The sequence below is a fragment of the Sarcophilus harrisii genome, chromosome 1, assembly GCF_902635505.1.
Source record: "Sarcophilus harrisii chromosome 1, mSarHar1.11, whole genome shotgun sequence".
In the NCBI taxonomy this organism is placed as follows: Eukaryota; Metazoa; Chordata; class Mammalia; order Dasyuromorphia; family Dasyuridae; genus Sarcophilus; species Sarcophilus harrisii.
In genome coordinates, this window is record NC_045426.1 from 661,922,060 (window position 1) to 661,946,760 (window position 24,701).

Consider the following 24,701-nt stretch of genomic DNA (forward strand, 5'->3'; position numbering starts at 1 on the left):
CTGCTTCCTAGGAATCAGCCTGTGGGCTTTGTCTTGCAGAATCCAGTGTGGCGTCCTCTGTATTCAAATCATAGAGCTGGTCTGGGGCTTGGAGATCTCATCATTTAATTCCTTAATTTTATAAAAGGGGAACCAGACCCAGGGGAGGGAAGGAGCTTGTTCTCAGTCCCACAGGAGCCCAGGCCTCTTTGCATAGTACCATTACTGCTCCTGGCTCTGCCATCTTCTGGAAAAGAAAGTTGGTGGGTTCATTGTGGGTAAGAATTCGTTCCATTAAGTTTCTGAGAGCCTAAAAGCAGATTCTTCCTTGCCACTTATTTTTCCCTATAACTCCAGCCTGGACCCCACAAAGATATCAGAAGCTTTAGTTAATCCTTGTGCATTTCTAGATAGTTCTTTGGCCAGTAAGTTGCCCAGGGAACTTTTGGGGTTCCTGTTACAGACTTGACTGGCTGCTGAGATCTCTTGAGATAGTAGGTATTCTTAGGCTTTCACCAGGTCTTTTAATGGGAAGGCAAGGCAGCTCATGTGTAACCTCTGCCCACCTCTAGTCTGATTTCCTCAGCTGCAAAAAAAGGACATAGATTGTTAGTGCGAGGGGCTTCATGATAAAGAACAGAAAGGGCCTGTTCTAAGCACAAAGCTTAGAAGATCAGCTGAGAGGATCCTTAGAACATAGAATATCAGAGATGGGAGGGCTCTAAGTACAAAGAATGTCAGGGCTGAGAGGGTTCTTAGGACACAGGATGTCAGAGCCGGGAGAGGACTTAGTATATAGAATACCAGAGGTGAGAGTGGACTTAGAATACAGAATATCAGAATCACGAGGATCCTTAGAACCCAGAATGTCATAGTGAGAGTTTGGGGGAGGGACTTAGAATACAGTATGTCAGAACTAGGAGAGCTTTTAGAACATGGGAAGTCAGGGCTGGGGGTGGGGAGACTTCCCGTTCTCCCCCATCATGCGATTTACATTCCTGCCACATTGGCTCATCTCTGCCTCCGTGCCTTGGTGCAGACTGGATACACCCACCTAGAATACAGTGCTTCACCTCCTTGCCCTTAGACTCCTTAGCTTTCCTCCAGGCCCTTCTCGGGTACCTCCCCCAGCAGAAGACTTTCTCCTCCCCCCCCCCCCCCCCCAGTGGCTTGTGGGCTCGATCCTCCCATTATCTTGCATTTCCTTGTAATCTGTGCCAGGAGAATGTAAGCTCCTTGAGGGCAGGAGTTGTTTTCCGCTTTCTGTCTCCCCAGTGGCCTAGCACCACGGGTTCTTGCACATGGTAATACTGTAGGCAATAAATGTTTGTTGAATTAAATTGAACAGAGAATGTCCAAACCAGAAAGTTAACTTTCATTTGTGTCACTGGCTAGAATGTGAGCTCCTTTAAGACAGGGATGGTCAGTGCAGGCTTGGTTTGGTTTTGCTTTTCGTACCCAATGCCGTACACCGTGTTAGGTACTTGATATAGTCTGAGCCTGGCTTCTGCCCTCCTGCCTCCCGTCTCCCGTCCCCTTGGCTCCCAGCTGCTTGCCACCTCCCTCAAAGGGGTGGGCACTTGGTGTCCCGTCCTGCCTGCTTGGGGTTTGTTTTTTTTTCTGACTTGGGGAGTCCCAGATCCCAGCAGGGGCTTCCAGCTTCCTGCTGGGGCCTGTGGCTTCATTTTGTGCCAAGTCAATCACACAGAGGGCCAGTGCGCTGCTTTAACCTGTCCAGGTGCCTCCGGGCTCTGCACTTGGAAGTGACCTAAGCGGGCAGCCAGCCTGATGACCCATCCATTGCCAAGTGAGGTCCAGGCTCTGCCTCAACACTTGCCCCCTTGGGAAAACTCACCGGTGTCAGCTCCAATGGTCCCCACCCACTATAACTTCTCAAGCCTCCTCTTGTCCTTGGGGGGCTAATAGACAATAAAAGAATTTCTTCTCTGTCCTTCCCAGAAACAGGCCAGGTGGGCTTTAGGGTCAAGGGGAGGACTCGAGTCCTGCAACTTTAGGTGTGAGCTCTTCCCTCCTCCCCACGATATCCCATTGCCACCCTGATGCCCACGGAGCAGAAATGTGATTCCTCTATTAGTGGAGACTTTTAGGGGCCTCTCAGGATCTTGGGCCTAGGGCCAGCCTTACCCTGCGGGTTCATCAGGGTCCAGAAGCCAGAAAGGAAGCAGGGCAGGGCCAAAAGAATCTAGGGGATGGGGGAAGGGAGCTGTTGTGGATGGAAACCTGAAGCACTTGCCCAGTCATCAGTGCTGGCCCCAAGGTGAGGAGGGAGGAGGGGACCAGATCATAGTCCATGGCTCAGGCTTTCTGGGCCCACTCCCTGATCCCAGACCCTTGGAGTTTTGAAGGATCAGGGCTGAGCCACGAAGAAATGGCAGCTGGTGGGGGGTGCGGTGTTGGAGGTGGAATGAAGGGGGGTTCCTGGTCTGAGGATAAGAATGAGGGGAGAGCTGGGTATTCAGGTGAAGGTGCCTTGGGAGTCATCACTCTACTTAGTATGTCCCCACCAGACAGGTTTGTTGAAATATAGTTTTATTGCATTTCTGCAAAGTTTACAAAAATATGACAAAATAAATTAAGAAGAAATCAAAATAATCCCCATTAGGTATTTCCTTCTAGATTGAAAGAAAGAAGACGGCAAAACACTTGCCTTTTCCTCTTTGCCTCTGAACGGTGGCCAACCCTCAGAGCCCTGGGGAGTGGCTGGGGAGTAAACATCCTGGGACGGTTGGATCCTGACCCCCCCAGTCCACTTGCCGGGCCAGGCTAGGCTGGCTTGCAGCAGCCAGATATATATGTTCCCCCACTCCGCTGCCTCCCCTGGCCTGGGGAGGACAGGCTGGCCCTCACTGGCCATGCTCAGCCTCAGCTCCTTGCCTTAATAACTCATATTGCATATGTGAATGAAGGAAAGCCCAGGGCTCCAGGAGTGGAGGGTGGAGTAGTGGGGAGGAGGGGGCTACCTAGTGCCACCCAGCTGGCCAGCAGATGGCTTGGGGGCTGGGGCTGGGGCTGGGGCTGTCAGCTGGGGGCAGAGGGCAGGGCCCCGGGAGCGGGGGGCTGGAGAACCTGTCACCACCCTGAGCTGGGGCTGCAGGGAGGGGGGCAGGGACCCAGGCAGGGCTCCCTGGGGCCCGGGCACAGGGGGGGCACTCGGCTCCGTGGCCCTCTCCTCGAGCGGCACTCCCCTCTCCCCCACAACTCCAGGGGCCCTCCCATTGCCAGCAGCTCGTGGGCGGGGGCGTATTGGGTGACGGTGGGCAGGAGCAGCGTGGTGGTGCAGGGCTCCGGCGATGGACGCGGGAGGGGACGCCAGAAGCTGGCTGCGCTGTCCCTGCGGAAGGGGAGAGGGGGCAGTTCCAGTGCGGTGCCCTTGGGGGCTAGACCAAAAGGACTAGGGCCTGGCTGGCACTGCCCCTGCTTCACACTGGCTTCAGACAAGCTGCCCCTGGGCACAAAGTGGCATTCCCCAATCTGGGGTCAGGAGTGGAGGTTCTTCCTTAGGGGGTTCCCTGCTACTTATCCCCTTTAAGAACCAGAAAAAGTCTAACCTGGTCCCACCCCCACCCAACACTGCCCATAGCCCTGTGCCCCAGGGTTGGCACCAAGCACAGAAAAGCTGGGCCGGGGTAGGTTTGGGGCCCGCCCTTACCCCCAAGGAAGGCTTTATTGCTTCTAGACAATGGCTCAGGGGGGAAGAGGAGAGGCAGGGGAAGCTCATCGGGTCCAGCCCCATGCCTCGGAGCCCCTAACCCCTCCCAGACTGGGGGGCCAGGGGAGGGAGGGCTCCCAAGGTGTTGCCCGATACCGGCTTCTCCCTCTGGCTCAGGCTTTGCTGGGCTGGGTGGGAGGGGGTGGGAGTGCCAAGCCGAACAGCACTGATGAGAAACTCCCTGCTGTGCCTGTGGCCTGGCTGGGCTGAGCCTCTGCGGAACAGCCTGGGGCTGCGGCTGGGGTCTCTGGGGCCTGGGGACCCAGCCCCCCAGCCCTGCTCCTGGGTCTCAGACCGGCTGATGACTGACCACTCCCAGCTCGCCCCTTCTCCCTGATTGAGGTCTCCTCCCAGAGGACAGATCCCTGGGCCAGCCCAGCTAAGGCTGGGGGCACTGGGGTTTGCATAGAGGCAGGGGGGAGGGAAGGCCATGGAGGTGGGCAGGTCAGCCATGCAGGGGTGGCCTGTCCTAGGAGGGCAGGGCAGGAAATGGGGAGGGGGGCTATCCAGACCACCCCTGCTGTCTCTGAAACCTGTACCCATAGCTTCTAGAGCAGAGTGCCTTCCTGGGGGGCCCTGGGTTTGAGGAGCTACCCCTACCCAAAGGAACTGGGAGGAGTCCCTAGTTTCCATACCCTTTCACCTCCAAGGGTCAGATGCAGCAGAAGGAACCTATGGCTTTCCCCCTCCCCAGCCAGGCCCCCTTTGTCCTTGCATCTGCCCCTCAATCCTCTGGTAACTGGGACCCGGGTGTTCCCTAGGTCCCCACCCCACCCCACGTTAAAGCTTATGACCTGAGCCTTCCTCCTCTGCACGGGCCTCTGGCTCCTCCCCGCCGGCCTCGTCCGCCAGCCCGGGCCGCTGGGCCTTGCCGGGAGCGCTGTCGGGCCGCGCCTGCCCCCCGCCTGCCCCGTTAGCTGTGGCGGGCTCCGCTCGGCCCCCAAAGGGGAAGAGCTTGCCGGCGTGGAAGGGCTTGGGAGGCGAGTGGCTGCGCTCTTGGTCTCGTTTGGCCTCTGGTGACTTGAGGAACTTAAAGCTGAGGAAGGCGGGCAGGCGGTTCTCCCCCGTGGGTGAGGGGGCCTGCGGCTGGCGGGTGGCTGGGCCGGCACCCCCTGCAGGGGAGGAGGATGACGAAGAGGATGAGGACAGGAACTTCCCCTGGAGGGGGATCATGTGCTTGAGTTTCATGACATTGTTGGGGGCGAGCAGGGAGCCCGGCCTCTTGGGCCTGTCGGGGCCGGGCCCCCCCTTGGCCTTGGCCGGTGCCTTCTCGGGGGCAAGCTCTGCCCCGCTGCCCTCAGCCCGGCCTTCCTCACGCCCAGCCTCACGTTCCCGCCGGGCGTGGTGCTCCGCGTGCCTCTGCCGCTCTTCCTCCTCCCGCCGCCGCCGCTGCTGCTGCTGGTAGTGGTGCTGAGCCTGGCGCTCGTGTTTCTGGGGAGAGCCGGGGGGGTCAGGGGGAAGGCCGGGCACAGGGGGTCCCGAGAGCGGGGGCAGGTGGGCCAGGGAAACCGGGTGGCAAGGGAGTGGGGGTAGGGAGGATGGCGGGCCCAGGAGAAAGGGAGCCACAGGTGGGAGACCAGAGGAATCCGAATGGCCACATATGGGGGGACAGGTGAGAGAGAGCTGGGCGTTGGAAGAGACTGACATTGGAGGGTGGCAGAGGAGAAAGCGGGGGGCTGAGTATGAGCGTCGATAGATCAGACTAGGAGGGCCATCGGAGGACAGGGTGAGAAGGGGAGCCACGGCGGGGAGCAGATGCCAGGACAGTCAGGGAACTGCTGGGAGGGACCCGCCGTCGGGAGGGCCCCCTTAGGCCCCACTGAGGCCCCACTGAGGCCCCACTGAGCGGGGCATGCGTCCTGGTCCTGAGTGGGTCGGCGGGGTGCCTCGCTCCGGATGGGGAGCACACGCTCACCTTGAAGGCCTCTCGCCGCTGGTGCTCCAGCTTGGCCATCTCCTCGGCCACCCAGGCGGGGATGTCAGGGATGGCCGCCTGGATGAGGTACTTCAGAAACAGGGCAAAGTGCTGCGGCCGGGAAGGGGAGAGACAGGTGTGAGCAAGGAGGCCCCGGGCCCTCCCCGACATGCCGGTGGCCAGGCCTCCGAGGCCCCACGGAAAGGAAGCCGGGGCAGGGGGAAGGCTGAGCGGGGACCCCCCCCTCCGGCGGGTCAGCACGGCTCATGCCAGGGCGCCCTCGGCCCGGCCCCTCTGTACCTCCAGCACCACGACGGAGATGATGGCAGCCTCTGGGCTCAGCCATGGGAAGAGGCGCTGAAGCTGTCCACACTGGCCAATCAGGTAGCAGTTCACCACGATGGCCAGGATGCCCATGGCCTCCATCACCTTCTGCAGGGTCAAGGGGACAGGCAGAAGTGTCACCTAATCCACCCCCACAGGCTTTCATCCCCCGGGGAACCTCCTCCTACTGGGGCCCCCTCCCCGATTCCCTCATCCGTCAGGGGGGGGCCCTCATCCCTAGGGCCCTCCTTCCCCCTCCCCCCCACGAGCTCCTTGGCCGGGCCTGGTGTGGGTGCCCTCCCTGACCGTGCCCCCCCCCCCCCGTGTGCGTCACCTGCCACTGCCCGATGCTGTCGACCCGCTGCCCGAAGGGCCGCTGCAGGCCTGTGCACAGCTTGAAGGCATCGCTGCGGATCTCGATGAGGTTGTTGATGAGGGCGCAGAGGGCAGCCAGGGGGAAGGCGGAGGAGAAGAGCACCACGTAGCCAAACTGGACAAACATCTCCTGGTAGTCCTGGAAGGGGTCCTGGGGGGGGATACAGATCCCGCTAATGCCACCGCCCCGAATCCCATAACGACCCAGAATGTCAGCACGGGGTCGGGGAAGGTCCGCCATTCACTTCTCCGGTCGATTTGACAGAGAGGGAAATGGAGGCCGCAGGGGAAGTCCCCCTGAGGCAAAGCGGAGTCTTCCCGACTCGTGCCCAGCTCGGTGCGCTGCGTTCTTCCAGACCCCCGGCTCTCCGTTTGCAGAGGAGCCCGGGGTCAGAGGAGGGCAGGCCTGCCCTAGAGCCAGCGGCCCCCAGCTCCTGCCCCTCCGCCCGTCCCCTCTCTCAGAGGGCCTCCGCATCACTCCCTGACGCCCTCGGGGTCCAGGCCTGGGCCCTTCTGCAGGGCTCACCTCGTATTTCTTCATGCAGCTCTCCAGCTCGGCCTGGGTCAGCTGGGGGGAATAATCTTCCTCAGGCGGGTCGATCCAGGACGTGCGGTTGTGCTTTCGCCGCTTATCCTCCCCGGGGCCCGGGGCTTCAGCCTCGTCACCCTCCCCACCCGCCCTTTCCCCGCGCAGACTCCCAGGGGCTTCTGGGGGTTCCCGGCTGGGGCTGTCGGAAGGCTCCTCAGCATCCTCTTCATCCTCACACAAGGCGAACACGGCGGCCGGGTCCAGGCCTTTGTCCACCATGGTTGGGCTGCCCTCTTCCAGGAAGTTCTCGGGACCCGTCGGGCCTGCCCGTCGCTGCCGCTCAGCCCGCTCGGCAAAGCTCACCTTCCTTAGCTTTAGGCTGCAGTCCAGAAGGCTTTCTTCCTCATCTTCCTCCTCCTCGTCCTCCTCATCGTCGTCGTCCTCCTCCTCCTCTCCGCCCCCCCCACCGCCCCCCTCTTCCCCTCCTTCCCCAGCCCGCCTCCGCCGCTCCTCCTCTTCCTCCTCGGGGACCCCACAGCCCCCATTGAGGCACTTGCGGCCCCCGCTGCCCTCTTGGGCCCTGGGCTCAGGTGGCCCTGCCAGGGGCTCTCGGGGCCGGGCCTCTGGGACAGGTGGCCTGTGGGTGAGCAGCTGCAGGAAGGTCTTGGAGAACTCCCAGAGCGTGTGGGCGCTCAGGTCCCCGCTGGTCAACCGGCGGTACAGGTGTGGCTGCAGCACCTCCCGGATATTCTGCAGGAACTGACGGGTGATGAGCAGGGTGGCTAACATCTGGGGGAGAGAGAGGCAGGGTTGGGAGGGACCCGGGGGAGGAGAGCACAGGGGCTGAGGGGAAGGGGAGCACCCAAGGAGGGTCACTAGTGTAGTCACCAAGCCCACCCTCCCTTAATGCCCTGAGGGACTGGCCAAAGCATTTTCCTGTTGTGAGTCTCAGTTTCCCCAACATGTTGGAGTGGATGATCTGAGCTCTTGATGGTCTAGGTTCTAAGGGTGCTCCTCTCCCATGGAGGGTTAAGTGGGAAAATTAGGAAACCCCAGCGATCCCCCCTCCTCTCCCCAAAGGCCTGGGCTTCAGGACCCCACCTGCAGACGCCTGGTCAGCACTTCCCCTCCCCCCCGGGCCCCCTCCTAGCTCCCCGACCCAGCTTCCCGGCCCCACACTCCATCCCTGCCCGTCCCCTTCGCTGGCCTGGCTGGCCACACCCTCCGCATGACCCCACCTACGCCAGCCCGTACTCTGGCCTTGGCCAGAGCCAGGAGACCCTGGAAGGAGAAGAGGAGGAGCTGGAGACGGAGGGCGGCGTAGGGGACGACAGCCGCTCGGAGCTGGCGCTCCAGGCTTTGGGAGAGAGAGAGGATGAGCAGGAGCTGTGGAGGGACGGACACAGGGACAGGACGGGTGGCAGAACAGACAGAGAGACGGACAGAGAGACACAGGCAGAGAGGAGAGGGGGGCTCAGGAAGTCACTGGGAGAGGGCAGAGGGAGAAGAGTGGCAAGGAAACAGGGAGAGGGGGAGATGGAGAGGGGAGGGGGTGATGGAGGACTGGAGGCTGTGGCTGCAGGGCCAGCTCGGGGGATGCCCTGGCTCCCGGCTCCCTTGTTCCATCTGCCAGAGAGAGGCTCGGGGGTGGGGAGAAGGGGAGAAGGGCCGGGACTGGAGCCCAATTGGGAGCCAAAAAGCCAAAAAGTTCAGGCCACGGTCATGGGGGTCTCTTACCTCTTTCAGCCTCTCCATGTCCTTGAGGTAGAAACCGATGTAGAAAAGACTCAGGTACGAGTTTACAAACTGGAACTGGGTGGAGGGTAGGTGGGAGAGAGGGGGCTGAGTCTGGGGAGCCCAGGGCCTTGAGGCAAGCAAGGACATCCTACACCTGCCAACCTCAACAGGCACTAGGCTCGCTCCTTTCTTCCCTCAGTCTAGAATATCCTCCCCAGGTTCTCCTCAAAACCTTAGCCATTGTTCTGGTCCCACCTCTGCAAAGTCCTTCCTGACCGACTCCAGCCCTTCCGGTCAATAGGAACTGAACCTCCGATTTAAAAGGCTGGCTCTTCCTCCCCCCTCGGTCTCCCCCACGGTGTAGCCAGGACCAAGAACACCCAGGATCATAGAACCCAACCTTCGGCTTGGGCCCAAATCAAAGCCCAGCAGGGTATCCAGGGCCCCGGGCGTCTGCTGTGATTCCAGTTTGGGGGCAGTGACTGACTCCACTGATTATGTGGGAACTGAGACTTTTGGCTCACAATACTCTTGGAAAATCCCTGGTTTTGGAGTGCGACCCCAGGCACAGCCAACCCCTCACTCACCAAAACTATCTTGACGATGAGGTGTTTCTCATAGGCACTCTGAAGGCGGTAGTTCTCTGCCAAAGGAGAGGGGGTGGGGCAGTTGCCAGGGCTGGGGAGCTGGGGTCTTGGATGGTCCCCCCTCCCCACATTAACCCAGGCTGAGGTAGGATACTTGAGTTGTGAGAATAGGGAGGCAACCCTTGCTGCCAACAACCCTGATGAGGGGGTCTGCAGCTAGAGGCTGCCTGGAGGCAGCAGGCCACGGAGGGACCAGAGTCTCCGGCCAACCCAATCAGTGGCTTGGATGGGAAGATCGGGGTCTCTGAAACCAAGCGGTGAGGCTTTGGAGGATCCCGCGGGCGGCTTTCCCGGGCCTCTCTGTGCCTTCTGTTTGGGGAGTGTTCTGGGCCAAGTCTCATGGACTGGTCTGGGCTGCGAACCGCCCGAGGTTTTAAACATGGAGAACACTAAAGGGCCAAGTGATGACACTCTGGCCCCCAGAAGGCCCATCTCTACTTGATGCCCTTCCCCAGTGCTTCCAGCCAGTGATGGCTTCCCATCCTCCTGCTCCCTCCCAGCCTGAGATGCCTGAGGGGCGGAGGCCGGGGGTTTCTTCTCTAGGCAGGTGGGTCCCTCGCATACCCATGTCATTGAGCCAGTAGGCAAGCTTCTTGTAGGCCTCGGCGCAGGCGCTGACCAAGAGGGCCAGGCCGATCTTGGGCAGGAAGCGGACGAGGCGCGGCAGCCCCTTCACGCTGAGCACCAGCTCCTGCCCGGCAGGGAAGGAAGAGGACTAGGTCAGCACTGAGCAGGGACGGGCTCAGGCCGTTGGCAGCTGGGATCCTGGGTACTGCCTGGGCCTGGCCACGGTCGGGCTGGACTCAGGGGCAGCTTGGTCCTAGCAGCAGCTCGGGGGTGGGATCCTGGCTGCAGGGTCTGCATTCAGCCTGGGCTGAGGCGGGACCAAGGTCTGGGGGAGGAGGAGGCAGGAGGGCACCTCACCTGCAGCTGGAAGCAGCCGAGCATGAGCAGGAAGCCCCCGATGAGGCAGGTGGCACATACTGGCAGGCTGACCAGCAGCTGGAAGAGGAGCCGTTTCCAAGGTGGATAATAAAACTCTTCAGCGTTGGTCACGGGGCTGATCCGCCGGACGCCCTGGAGGAGGAGGCATGATTGAGGGGCTCTGGTCCCCCAGCTCAGGGACCTTCCATAACTCCCAAGGGAACCCCGCTTCTGAGGACAAAGTAAACCCGTATTCAGGGCCCTCTGCTATTCAGCCCTTTGGAGAAACAGCCTTCAGAGACCACAGAGATCAGTCACTTCGTCTTCCATGAGGAACCTGAGACCCGCGGGAGGGACGGTTCCTGCCTCTCCCACCACGCCATGCTGGATGAGTCCTGGTCCTGGGGCGGAGCCTGGAACACCTTCGTCCTACCTGGGTCCAGCATCTCCTCCAGGCAGCCTCTGAGTTGCTCCCGTCCCTTCAGTGTGACTTCGGAGTCAGCCTCATGTGCACTGTGCTCCCAGGGACCGTGAGGTCTAATCTCCAGAGTCCCCACCTTGTCTTCAAGTGCCTGGGATGGGGTCTGGACCTCGGGGGGACTGAATAGCTCACCCTGAACTGGGGCCGGGGCTCCTCAATGGCTTCTCCGGGGGTGTCCAAGGTCCCCCACTTATAGGCAAACTCAGCCCCACGGCGCTTCCACTCCTCCAGAAACAGTGTAGACCAGATCACATTGAAAATGGCAAAGATTACACAGCAGATGTCCCGGCTGGTCTGGGGGAATCCAGAGGGACAATGAAAGGAAAAGGACAAAGCAGGAACATCCCAGACCTAGCAACTTCCATCTCTAATTTCAGAGCCAATCCCACCCAATAAATATTAAAGTGCCAGGCTCTGTGCTAAGCCAAAGAGTGGTCTTCCTCCTCTGCCCTTTCCTACCCCCATGTGCTCTCCCCACATTGCCTCCTCTTGCATCATCTTTCTGTAATAATCTGGCTCCCTGAACCCCTGTTGCTTCTGACTTCTTACATTGCCCCAAGGCCCAAAGTCTTCTCAAGTCTTCTTGAGAGTTCCCAAATCTCCCCAAGTCTCACTGAATCTCAGTTCTCCCCATTGCCCAAGCATCATATCTCTTTTGGGACCCGTGTCTCCACATCTCTGTGACTTCTGGGTAAATCTCCCCAGGTGTAATCTGGGACATCCACGTCTTCCCAAGGGAAGGCTCACCTGGTCAGCCTCAGTGAAGGTATAGAGCACAGAACCGAACACAGCTGGGTAGACCATGGCAGAGGTATAGAAACCCAGCCAGGCAAAATACATAGCAATCTTCACGCCAAAGTAGTCACAAATCTCATCTGGGATCCAAAGAAGCAGGCTTTTGGCTTGGGGCCAGATGATAAGAACTAAGCCATCCCCCCTTCCCCTTCTAAGGATCTCCCTTTGGGACTGGAGGAAGGGGCTGGTGAATGGGGGGAACAATGCAGCTGGATAAGAAAGAGAAGGGGCTACATAGGAAAAGGAGAAGGCTTCTTGTGGCATGGGAAAGGAGTTGAGATCAGGTGGTCTTCAGTCCATGTGCAAGCCCCGAGCAAGGAGAGGAAGTTAAAACTAGCCAGGGACACGTCCAAATAAGACAGAAAGAGGGACCGTGTTTTCTTCTACATGGAGAGGGAATGGCTGACCATTAAGACCAAAGGAGATGGGACAAAGACCACAGTGGGAAGGGGAGGATGCAAGTCCCCACCTTACCTAGAGGCTGGTTCTCACAAACAGCCTGCACCCAGGACTTCATGAGCCGGTTAAGAATTCTCTGCTCATGTACTGGGAACACCTGCTGGATGATCCCACGGGCAGCCAACTCTGGGACTGGGGAAGGAGGGATGGAGACTTGTCAAATCTAGTTCTTGACAGTTACCAATTCTGGGCATGACTTTGGTTAAGTCCCCGCCTTCCCCTGAGCCCTATTTTTTGGTTTTCTAAATGAGAAAAATATTCCCTTCATCTTTGAGTGTTGGTGAGGATAAAAATGAGACTGGGGTGAGAGGAAAGGAAAAGAAGTGGGCTCTGAGTCCAGTAGAGCCTTCCTCTTCACTGGAAGACTCAGTTGTCCCATATAGCTTTAATCCAGGCTGGGGTTTTAGTTGGATAATCTCTATACTATCAATCACTTCCTGCCCCCCAGACATTCCCCCACGTCATTCAAGGCTTTCTCCAGAGGATAGAGCCTTCCCTTTCCTCGTTCAGCACCACAGACAGCGACACAGGGAATTTACAGACCATTTGTTGGAGCAATTGCCCTTGAAAGGCCCCTAACTTTCAAGCTACAGACACAATTCACACCTCTCCAACCCATTTCCCAAGCCTGGAGATGCCCTGGGAGAACAAGGTTCTCAGGGTTCTGCCTCAAAATAGGTTAGTGTGCATGCGTTCTGCACATGTGTGTGTGTGGCTTTTTGATCAGGAATCCCTTTTTCTGCTTACGATCTCATTTAAGTGTCTTAAGCCTCAGTTTCCTCATCTGTAAAATGAAAGAATTGGACTAGATGTTTCCTGAGATTTCTCTCAGCTCTGACATTCTAAGCCCCAAGGGCCTTCCCAGCTCTACAAACTATAATTTTCTGACCTATATATGTGTATATGGGTCTGTACCTAAGTGTGGGTGGAACCTGAAATAATTTTTACAATGAGAAATACAATCTTTTGGGTACTTTTCAGAGGATGTGTGTGTGCACTCATGCAGGAGGGTGGCTAAAGAGGGAGAGAGACAAAGAGGCTCCAAGTCCTGTCTAATCCCTATGTTATGATGATGATGGCTATATTTATTATTGTCAAATTATGTTAATTGTCAACATAATTATGTTATGAGAATACTTTAGGCAATTAGTGATAATTCTGATCAGAGCAAAAGTAATTATTCATTAGTGGTTACCATAATTATGATACATAATAACTTTGCCTGCACTAAGGTGTTTTCCCAGTTATAATACCTGGTGAGGGGGTGGGAAAGGATAATTTTCCCTATTTTATGGATGAGCAAACTGAGGACAGCAGAAGAGGCGGCTCGTCCAACCAAGATGACAGAAGTGAGGAAAGATGTTAGGAGAATCCAGGTCTCCTGACCCAGTGCTGGCTCTTTCCCTGCACACACCCCCCCCCACTAGCTCTTTAGAACAAGCTCCACAACTTCGTCCCCTGGAACGCAGGCACTTTTAGGGAGGGCTTCTCCCTAGGCCCCTCCCTTGAACCCTCACTCATTAGCAGGTCCTCCAACCCCAGATCTGACGACACCCCATCATGCGGCAGTTCTCACGGCTCCGCCCCCCCCACCTGTCCCCACCATAGGGGAGGGACGGAGGCTGATGGACAGGTGGGGGGCCCTCCCAAGAGGTCCTTCTCCTCTGGCTCCCTCGGGAGGGGTAGGTCCTCCTGGCCCCGGCCCGCCGCCCGCCAGACCCCTCCCCCGGCGCGCACTCACTGATGGGCTGGTCCTCCAAGAAGCGCACGTTGTGCAGCGCTTCCCCGGCCTTGGCCCGCAGGTTCTCCAGCCAGAAGCGGATGATGCTCTGCCGCTCCTGCGGGGGAGGGTGGGGGGATGGAGTGCCTCTGGGCCTTCCCCAGGGCCGCCCGCCGCGGGGGTGAGAAGGGGAGCCCCCCCCCGCCCCTCCCCTAGTGTTGGGCCCGAGGGGGCGGCGCACCTGGGAGGTGAAGAAGCGCAGCTCGCTCTCCACGTTCTCGTAGATGAAGTCCTCCTCGCAAGAGAAGCCCCGAGTGCCGCCGCCGAACTCGGCCTTCACGGCCTTCCGCAGCCCCAGCTCATCGGCCCCGCGGAGCAGGCTGGGGGGAGGGGGCTGGGGTCACCGCAGGTCCCTCCCCCAACGGAGCCTCTGAGGGCGCGGGGCGTGCAGAGGGGAGAACGGAGCGAGGGGCCAGAGCCGAGGGCGGGGCTGCCAGGGATTCGTGGGGAAGCTGGGGGGGAAGGGGGGCCCGGAGCTGGTGGTGGGAAGATGCTTGGGGCTCAGCTTCACAGCAGGGGGCGGGACATGCTCAGGGAGGGGTCCCAGAGCCCTCAGGGAGGAGATGGAGGGACGGGGAAGAACCCACAAACGGGGAGCCGAGGGGGGAGGAGATGGATGCGGAGGGAGCCCAGAGCTGCAGGGGGCTGGAGAATGATGAATGAGGAGGAGGCCTCAAGCCGGGGGAGGGGAGAGGGGATGCTTGGAGGAGAGCTGGGGAGGGGAAGCCGGGCTCGGGCTGGGCCGGAGGGGGGGGGGGCCCAGGGTCTGAACGTGCCTCTCATAGGTGGCGGTGAGAAAGAAGCCGTAGGTCCGTGTGTGCCGGTGGTGCCGGACCTGCACTATGAGCTCCGGGATACCCACGCGGATGTGATTCAGAAGCCACAGCAGAGTGTGGTCGTCAGTAGTGTCTGAGGGGAGGGGGGGCAGAGGAAGCAGCCGGGTTCCCGACGGTCCCTCGGAGGGTCCTCAGAGCCCCCTCCTCCCCAGTCCCAGCAGGGTCCGTCCCTCTCTCCCTCCCGGAGAAAGCGGGCCTTCCCAAGAGTTAGGGCCTGGGCAGGTGGGGTACCTGGGAAGGTCATGAGCACATCACAGTTCTCCGTGGGCACCGTCTTCATCCAGGATTTGTGGGACATGATATAGCGCCCTGCCTGCAGCAGCCGCTTCCCAAACAGCTTGTCTGGGAAAAGAGAAAGAAAAGGGTCCGTGAGACCCAAGGATGTGGCAGAGCCCTGGACGTGGAGACGGGAAACCTGGATTCAGATCTTGGTTCGGACCTTGTGAAACTGCAGCTCTCTTAAGTTTATTTTATTTTATTTTGCTCAAGCATCGGGGTTAAGGGATTAGCTCAGGGTCACACAGCTGCTAAGTGTTAAGTGTCTGAGGCCGGGTTTGAACTTAGATCCCGCTAAGCCATGTTCCCTCCCTGAGTTTTCATTTGCTTCTTTGTAAAATGGAGATAATACTCGTTGTATTGTCAACCTCTGAGGGCTTTGGGGAAAATAGAGGGAATGTGGTTTAGGGAGAAAAAAATCGCCAACTCTGTGTGTAAACCTGCCTCTGATTTTTTTTTTTTTTTTTTTTTTTTTTGGTCTGGGCCTTATTTCTCCTCATCTACTAAAAAAAAATGATGAAAAAAAACGAGGAAGATAGCCTCAGAAGTCCCTTCCAACTTAGAGCTGTAATCTAACATCTTGTTTAGCTGTTTTCTGGCTTGTCCAACTTGTCCAGATACTGGAGTGGTTTGACATTTCCTTCTCCAGCTCATTTTACAGATGAGGAAACAGGGTTAAATAGTTTGCCCAGGGTCACATATCTAGTAAAAATGGCTGAGACTGCATTTGAACTCAGCACTCTAGCCAATGCACCTCATACTTAAATGTATTAGAAAAAAAGTGAAGTCCTACCAAAACTAACCACTACTATTTACAAAGTGGTATCTTTTTTGTTTTTGTTTTGTTTTTGCTTTTTATTTTATTTTATTTTTATAATAGCTTTTTATTTTTCAAAATACTTGCAAAGATAGTTTTCCACATTTATCATTACAAAACCTTGTATTCCAATTTTTTTCTCCCTCCCTCCTTCCCTGGACAGCAAGTATTCCAATATAGGTTAAATATGTACAGTTCTTCTAAACGTATTTCCACATTTATCATGCTGCACAAGAAAAAAAAACAAAACATCTCAATAAAGTGGTATCTTTTAAAGAATATTGAACCTGGAGTCAAGAGATTTAGATTTGGATCCTGCCATTCCATAGAGTTAGAGTTAGAACCTTAGGCAAATTCCCTAAATCTTTGAGTCTCAGGTTTTTTTATCTGTAAAATGAGAGAATTTGATTGATAGCCTCCAGAACATCCCTTGCTCCTCTAATTCCATGGTCCTATATTATCAGGCTTATTAAATTTTGGATTACTACTTCCTTTGTTTCTGACTCTGTTTTGCTTATCTGGTTTGTTCCACTAATCTAATTTTTTTTTTAAACCAGTACTAAATTCTTTTGTAATAGTTCGAGATCTGGGCATGCTGGATCCCTACTTTGTTACTTTTTGTTCATTAGTTCCTTTGATATTCTACTTTTGCTAATCTCTTTCAAGCCCTCTCCTATTCCTCAATTCCCTATTTTCAAGGGCACTGCTATCTTTCCAGTCTCCTGGATCCAGAATACTGAAGCCACTTTTAATTTTCATTCTCTCTTTCCTCCCCTTCCCCATAAGTCAATCAAGTGCCAAGTAATGTCAATTGAAATTGAACCCTCCCCCCGAAACATCTCTGACATCTAATCCTGCCTCTTATGTGGCCAAGTTTTCATCCTCTTGCTTGGACTATTGCAAGTCTCCTGATTGGTCCCTCTGCCTTTATCTTCCTTCTTCTCCCTTCCATCCCCACAGCTAATGATATTCCTAAAGCACAGATCTGATCATGTCTCTCCCCTTTCTTAAGACTCCTTAATGACTCCTCTTGCCTTTTAAGATAAAATACTAACTTCTCCATTTGGCATTTAATGCCCTCCATCATCTGGTTCCAGCCAACTTTTCCAGACATACTGCACATTATTTCCCTTCATGTACTCTGTGTTCCAGCCAAACTGGCCTACTTACTGTTACCAGTATCTTGCTGCCAAAGTGATCTTTAAGCATAAATCTGATGTCACTTCCCTACTCAATATCAACTCCAATGGTTCCTTACTACCTCTAGGATCAGCTAGAAACTTTGCTTCTTAAAAGATTAAAAAAAATTTTCTTAAAAGATTTGATTCTTAAAGACCTTCAAAACTTGGCTCCAATCTATCTTTATAGTTTCATTATACATGCCCCCCTTTATACTATACTGTATGGGCCAATTGGTCTTCTGTTTCTCAAACAAGGTGGTTCATCTCTCACCTCTGTGTCTTTGTACTGGCTGTCTGCCATCCCTTCTCACTTCTGTTTCATTGAATCCCTAACTTCTTACAATATGAAGCTCAATCATATTCTACGCAAAGCCTCTCCTGATCTCACCAAGTTAGGACCCTCTCTCCCAAAATGAATGCAAATATTTACTTTGCATATATAGTATTAATTCTGCATATATGTACCTATATTCATACAAACTCCTTGAGAGCAGGGATTACTGCATTTTTTTGTATTTATATAGTCAACACAGTAATAATACTAATAATATCTTGCATCTGAGGTTTTGCAAAGCACTTCACAAATATTATTTCATTTTAACCTCATGACAACCTGTCAAGGCAGGTCCTATTATTCTCCTCATTTTACAAAATAGAAAACCACGACAGGCCAAAATTAAGTAATTTACCCAAAGTCACACATCTAGTAAGACCAGATTTTAATTCAGTATTGCCTTTCAAGGTTCAACTTTCTAGCCACTACGCTATTCAGATCCTTTTACAGTGCAGATATTTTAACATACAGCAGATATTTTAAAAAATACTCATGAAATGAATGAATTTTATAGTGACATATAAATGTAGTAGACAATATAAAGATTATCACCATTTAACAGAGTCAGGAATGTGTCCATAGTCACACATCTAAGAAGTGCTAAGACTAGGAAATGGAGCCAACCTTGCATTTTGATCACTTTCCACTCAGCCATACTTACCTCTTCAAAAATATTTCCCACCACAAAATAAGCCATGATTCTTTTTAGCCAGGCCTGTGATTATAACGGTTTGAGATTTCCTCAAACTCAAATTTGATGCAAATTGCAATTAGGCTGTAACTTTCTAGGATCCCAGATTTACAGTAAGAAGGGGCCTCCAAGATCCAACTCCTTTATTTTACTGATGAGGAAACTGAATCCTAGTAATGTAAAGGGACTTAGCCAAGATGACATGGTAATAAGTAGCAGAATCAGGATTTGAATCTATGTCCTCTGACTTCAAATTCAGGGCTTTTTTATTGCCTCAAATTACCTTAGGGGGCTCTGAGAGTTTAATAGCTTGTTCTCTCACACAGCAAGTATATGGGGTTGCATGTAGGATTTGAACACAGGTTTTCAAGTTCCAAGATCCTACCCTCTTCCCTATTCACTACACCACACTGCCTCTCTATAGAAAATGACTTATTGTAATATAAATAAAAGCAAGTAAAATTATGTCACAGACCCATGGCAATATGGTACCCAAGTTCCCTGACTGTAATAAATGATAATTGACAAAAACTGGAAAATGACATGGTACTGTTGGGGAATCTACTTTGTGCTTGCAGGGAAAGGCTGTTTGCAAATTTGTTAGGAACTATTTGTTGCACCCAAATGGTAACTAAAACAAAATCTGTCCATATAAACAGTAAAAAGAGACATTTTTTTTAAAGAAAGAAGCTGAGATGGAAATAAAAGCCAAAAAATATTAACCTACAATGGCAGGGATACCTGAAATTTCTCCAACAAAGATTCTATTGAAGATCACTGCTGGAAAAGACCTTGGAGACTAATCCAAGCATTTTACTTTACAGCTGGGGAAACTGAGGGCCAGAGAAGGGGATTCACTTGTCCAAGGTAATAAAGAGCAGAAGAAGCAGGATTTGCAACCATGTGTTTTGATTCCAATTCCAAAGCTTTTTCTATCATATTTAGGGATATTTCTCTCATACTGAGGGAAGGGAAGAAGGGGAAGATAAATGACTTATTGGTCATCAGATCTAGATGCTCACAGCTTAGCTTGGGGATAGTGGGGAAGGGAAGTGTCACAATGGGAGTAAGTCAACTAAGCATCAGGTCCCCTGCCACAAGATCCTATTGCCCTTGGAGGCTGGGGAGAAGGCACGGAGGGACAAAGGCTGTGCCAGTCTACCCACACCCAAACTAACAATCCTTAGGAGTTCCCAGACTTCTTGGGGCTTCTTTGACTCCTGTCACCTCCCTCCCTTCACCCCGATTCTCTTCCAGACTCAGCCAGTTACCGGTCCTGGAGCCCTTGCCTGGGCTGCCACAAGCCTTAGCCTCCCACAAGCGCCAGAAACCAGGCCCTAAAGCCTAAAGGGGCATAAGGAACGAGGAGCTTGTCTCTATGGAGACACAAATGCCCTAGGACTGAAGAGATTAGGACCAGACCCATGTTCAGTGACAAATTTCCCCAACTTACATCAAAATGACTTCAAGCAAGGACTAGGAGATCGGGAAACCAAGCCATCTTCTGTTCGGGGATCTTGCTTGGCTCTTTCCCCCACCCCCACCCCAATCTGACTCAAAGGGTTTCCGGTTCTCCCTAGCTCTATGTGGGTAAGTCTCTGGGTGTGCACACGTGTGTCTCACTTAACTCTTGCAGTTCCTGAACAGGCAGGCTTCCCTGGGACATGCAGCTCAAGGAAGATTCTGGTTTCTCCACATTTGAGAGACAAGACCTCAACCCTTCCACATACATATCTCCTGACATCCCCATGCCCACCAAAGGGACCATGGGTCATTCCACAAAAGTAGCTAAAGTTTTGCTCTGAACCTGGCAAAAGCTCAGACTTCCTGACTTCTCAGATCAGAGGATTTAAAGAGTGGGAGAGATCTCAGAAAGCATTAAATCCAGTTCCTTACTTGACAGATAGAGAAACTGAGGCTCCCAGGGAGAAAGTCATTTATTCACTCAGGATCAAATGAGGAGTTAGTAGCTCAGCCAGGATGTGACCTCAGGTCCTCTGACAACAAATCTAATTCTTTTTTCTACTATGGCATATTTTAGGCACCCCAGCCTGGAGACAAAGGCAGTCAGTCTCTCCCCAAGCCAACAAGACCAGAACTATCAGCGCCCATGCTCCCTGGCACAGCCTGAGCTCTCTTGGGGGAGGCTAAGCAGGACAAAGCAGGGGCAGGGAATGATGCAGCCATCCAGCCAGAGTAGGAAAGAAAGACAGGCCTGTTGGAGAACCAGGATGCCTAGACAAGCAAGACCTGGGAATATCCTTGTGTAGGGACACGTGGGCAGACTATTTTACACACTGCCAAGGGCAGAATCAGAATTCTGAATGTGAATTAACTGTGGAAATCACAAAGCATCAGCACTGGATGGAATCTTAGAACTTTAAGGAAAATATGTTGGCGCTAGAAAGAACCTTAAAACATACAGATTAGACTGTCAGAGATGGAAAGAACCACAGAATACAGGGGCATAGAAGGTCAGAATCAAAAGAGAACTGAGGACATAGAATGTCTGTACTAAGGACAGAGAATAAAATGTCATTTCATTCTTTCCTTTTTGTGTATTGTATTTTTAATTGCACGAGTAGTTTCAAAGATTAAAATGAAGATAGCACATTCCAGAAGCTCACACGCTCAAGAGTTTGAACATTTGCACAGTACATTTCTGTCACTTTAGATAAGACTCCAAAGGTGCATATTAGGCAACTGTACAGAAGAGAAAGCAAACTCCTCAAGAGTTGTTCTTATTGCTCATCCAAGCAAACTGAAGGACCCGAGGGCCTTTTTGGAGGAAAAAAGTAGAAAAGTAGAAAGAAGAGGAAAAAAGTTATAGAATCACTCCTTAAATTCATGACATCTTCTTCAAAGGATCAAATGAAATGATTACTAGGCAGTAACTACTCTTATTTAAAATCTAAGGAATATAACTGAGCATCAGATGATAGAAGTAAGAATCATTTCATTTGGGCACCCTGTGGTATTTGGTGAATATACAAATTTTTCCAGAGTTAGAAGGGAATCTAGAACATAAAGTGTCAGAACTGGGAGGACCCTTAGAACAGAGAATGTTAGAGCTGGGAGACTCCTTAGAACACAGACTGCCAGAACTGAAAGAGTCCTTAGACCAGATAGTGTCAGAGCTGGGAGGTTCCTTAGAACAGTGTCAGAGCTGGGAGGGCCCTTAGAATAGAGAGTGTCAGAACTTGGAGGTTCCTTAGAACACAGGAAGTCAGAACTGGAAGGGACCTTAGAGACTACTTGATCCAAACTTTACCACATTTAAAAATGAGGAAGCTTAGAGACCATTTAACAAGTTACAGTCAGGGTTAGGTATAGAACCGAGTCTCCTAAATCCCAGGTAATCCCTGGTTCTTTTCCTTCCATTTCACTCAGTAGCTGCTCAGTGCCAGGCCAAGTTCTTCACCAGGCTCCACCTCCTATTCCTGACAGATCAGTTCTATTGCTCAAAGTAACTCAAGCAGTCTCTTCAGTTTCCCAGGCCTGGCAGAACAAACTCAGAGACATGTATTTCAAAGCCAAATGAAAATGGTTTGGGATTATCTGTTCCTTCAAATGATCCCTCCTCTCCCCATTCAGTGCTGCTTCTCCAGGTCAAGTCATGGTGAAGACAGTCCAGAGTTGACCATATTACATAATCTCAAAGCTCTGGCCCCAGCATATCCATGTATGTATGCTCCTGGGTGGGTGCCCAGCATGTGAAGCTGCCAAGAATGATTTCATCACAGCTGGGGGTGAGGACAGGGGCATGTGTGTATACACAGGTACCTGTGGGTGTTTATAGAGTCTGTAATTACAGGAGAGAGGATGTCCAGCTGTATGTAAAAATGCCATGGATACAAGATGGGCCATATAAACCTGCGAGTGTAACTACCTTGTCTGCAGAGAACCTGCAGAATGTGACAGAAGCTCACACAGCTGGGAAGGATCCAGGCTGGGCCCCATCTGCAAATCTGGGTGAAACAAGCCTGACGATCAGAAAAAGTTCGGTCAATTGTGAACGGAGGAGGGCAAATCACCCAGCTATCAAGTTAAATGAGCCCAACTTTTTTTTTTTTTTTTGAGACGATAGGAAAAACTTAGGGTCAGTATTGAAATGAACCAAGAGCCAAAGCTAGCCTTGGAGTCCAACCTGGACTCAAGTTCTTCCCTGACACATAGAGGCTAAATTACCCCTGGCAATTCTCTAAGACTATAAATTAAAGAACAGTAGAACTCTTCTGACTTGGTAGATGTTTTGACCCCAGGTTTTCCTACATTGATAGAATTCAGGCCTGGGATTACTTCTCCTAGGTCCAAAAAGAAGGGAACATCAATTGAAGATCTTTTCTAGTTCATTCTTAGGAGAGGTCTAAGCAGGTGCCTAGTAAAAAGGAAGCCCCAAATCCAGTAGTAATTATGGAGCTTTTTGATTGGTTGAGAGTGATTACACTGGGATTACAAAATGGACCAATGGACTCAAATCTAGAAAACCTAGGTGGCCCATCTTCAGATCTCTAATGGGGAGATCTGAAGACAAATTCTAGGCCTAGAGAGGGTAAAATAACAAATTGGGACTAAGGAATTTAAATTAAGGATTCGGTTGGAAACTCTGAGCACTATCTAGGCTGGACCCTGGAAGTTTTCTTTTAGATTAATTGGATTGGGGGCAGCAAGGGCTAAGAGGCTAAAGCCTCAGGATGGAGACGAGATCAGCACATTTGAGGAGTTGAGAGTCCTGGAGTTGAAAGCAACAGTGGAATGGTTCCAGTGGGAGCTGGTGTCCCCAGAAGCTGACCCACATCAGAGGCGCCTGAGAAGAAGGACAGGCTGCAGAAAGCATTGCATACCTGTGTACCTGGGCAGGTAACCTAGCTACAGATCTGGGCCAGGGCTCTGCAAATGATCCTGGGCGTGTGGGCCACTGCCCAAATACACGTGTGTGAGTAAGCTGGTCAGGCACCGGTAGGTGTGTGTGCCTGCCACCTTTGGAATCTCTCTGAAGGCGCTGTCCAGGATGCTTCACCTGTTTTACATGACAGTCCCGCCTTGGGGCACAGAGATTGCCCCCAAACACACACACGTCTGTGGCCTATAACACACGGTCGTGCTCCAAGGAGCAATAAACATTGCCATTTGTACCACTCAGGGCTCCCTACTTCTGGGGCTCGGCTCAGTTTGGGGTTATCCGCTAAGGCGTTCCTGGTCTGGGCTTGGGAGCTAGTTTCCAAGTCAGAGGCGCTCTGGGATGCTGAGTTTGGATCTGGGCTCCAGGGAGTCACTGGGGTCAGGAAACAAAGAAGAGGGTTTGTAAGGAAGGCTTCAGCAGGTGACCTTGGCCCCATTAGACCCCAGCTCTGGTGGGTGACAGCAGCCTGAGGTGGGTGAGGAAGGAGCAGCGAGTGGGCCCAGCAAAGACAAGGAGGGTTTGGGGCTCAAAGGCCTGGGGGAACCTAGAGGCTGGAGCAGCCTGGCGGGGAGCTGACTCCTGAAACGGCTTCCTCAGCCCTGTCCGTGTCCCACCTGGGCAAGTGCTCCTGGCTTTGGGAGGAGGCCGCCAAGGCTGCCTGGTTCCCCCGCAGAGCCCCCTCCCCCTGCCCTTACCGAGGTCCCCGAAAGGCCCCTCACCTTGATCTGAGGTCACCGGGACCGCAGAGCAGGAGGAGACCGAGGACTCTGGCTAAAGGGGGCTCTCGGGCCCTTGGGCCGGCGCTCCCTTTGGGAGATGGGGCAGCGGGGACTGATGGGGAGGCCGCCCTGCCCTGCCCCGCAGCGCCCGGGCCTTGGGGTGCCCAGAGCCTCGCATGCCCCCGTCCCACCCCACTGCAGCCCGCTGCCCGGGGCGGGGGGGGGGGGGCGGGCGCGGGGCCGCAGTGCCCCGGGCCCGCCCCGCCCCTGCCCTCGCAGCCCGGCCCCAGCTCCCGCCCCGCCCGCCCCGGTCAGTGCCGCCTTACAGGACTCCGGCCCCCGCCGCCGCCGCCGCCGCGGGCTCGCCCTCCGGGGGGGGCCGCTTGCCGCGCTCGCCCTCCGCCGGGCCGCCGGCCCCGGGCCCCGCCGAGTCTGGCATGGTGGCGGCGGCGGTCCGGAGGGGGAGCGCTCAGGGGCCGCGGGGGGCGCAGCCCAGCCGGGGCGGCCGCAGGGGCATGGGGCTGGATCCGCCGCCCGCGCTGGCGGAAGACAAAGGAAGGAGCCGCCGCCGCTGGAGCCGCTGGAGCCGCCGCCGCCGCCGCCGCCGCCGGAGCCGCGCGATCCTGGGGGGGCCCGTCCCCGCCCCAGCGCCCGGCCGGCCGCGCCCCCCGCCGCTGATTGGCCGCCTCCGGCAGGCCTGGGCGGGGGGCCGAGCGCGCCCGCCCCGGAGCTGCGGGGGGACCCGGGCCTCGGAGCATCTCCCGGCACCCCCAGATCGGACCAGCCCGGGGCGGGACCGGCCGCAGCGCCCGGGGGAGCTCTGGGGACCTGGCTGGGCCCCCCGGGGGCTGGGGCCGATGTGCCCAGGACCCGGCCTGGCAGCGCACGCAGGGTCAGCCTCGCCCCTGATGGGAAAACGGGGCCCTTCCCCCGCTGGACCGCGGAGCTTGCCCCGACCCATCAAAGGGGGCCAGAAATGGGTGCGGGGGGTGTCGGGGAGCGCGCCCGCGAGTGAGCGAGAGGGGGGTCCGCCGGCCCTCCCTTGGGTCTGGGATGAGAGACGGACAAAAGCCACCCGGACTGTCTCTGGCGTGAAAGCGGGGGGCCGGGCCAGATGTCCTCCTGGGACCCAGTGCCACCCGCGGGCTCTGACCACCTTCCTAGGGTAGTGCGGAGTTCCTACTCGTCCGGTGTGTGTGTGTGTGTGTGTGTGACAGCGATGAGACGGGCTGGCAGGAAAAGAGGCAGTTACTCAGGAGGAGAGATGGG

General features: G+C 54.5%; 1 protein-coding gene across 3 annotated transcripts; it reads right to left on the reverse strand.

Annotated features, from left to right (window-relative positions):
• Positions 1-2,599: 2,599 nt before the first annotated feature.
• ANO8 (anoctamin 8) lies at positions 2,600-24,036 on the reverse strand. Of its 3 annotated transcripts, none has more exons than XM_031947999.1 (18): positions 23,758-24,036; positions 14,743-14,854; positions 14,452-14,584; positions 13,857-13,995; positions 13,637-13,733; positions 11,911-12,027; positions 11,389-11,516; positions 10,774-10,935; positions 10,161-10,313; positions 9,801-9,927; positions 9,177-9,232; positions 8,590-8,664; positions 6,850-7,641; positions 6,283-6,474; positions 5,925-6,056; positions 5,625-5,735; positions 4,504-5,140; positions 2,600-3,331 (listed from the first exon to the last, which is right to left on the reverse strand). In XM_031947999.1, exons 1-18 carry the CDS (start codon positions 23,869-23,871, stop codon positions 2,961-2,963), a joined length of 3,648 nt encoding a protein of 1,215 aa, XP_031803859.1. In that variant the 5' UTR covers positions 23,872-24,036; the 3' UTR covers positions 2,600-2,960. The 3 variants fall into 3 exon arrangements, with proteins under 3 accessions (XP_031803859.1, XP_031803860.1, XP_031803861.1); XM_031948000.1 differs by lacking the exon at positions 23,758-24,036 and adding an exon at positions 19,264-20,191 and having other exon boundaries at positions 14,743-14,853; XM_031948001.1 differs by lacking the exon at positions 23,758-24,036 and adding an exon at positions 21,700-21,822 and having other exon boundaries at positions 2,961-3,331; positions 14,743-14,853.
• Positions 24,037-24,701: the final 665 nt, after the last annotated feature.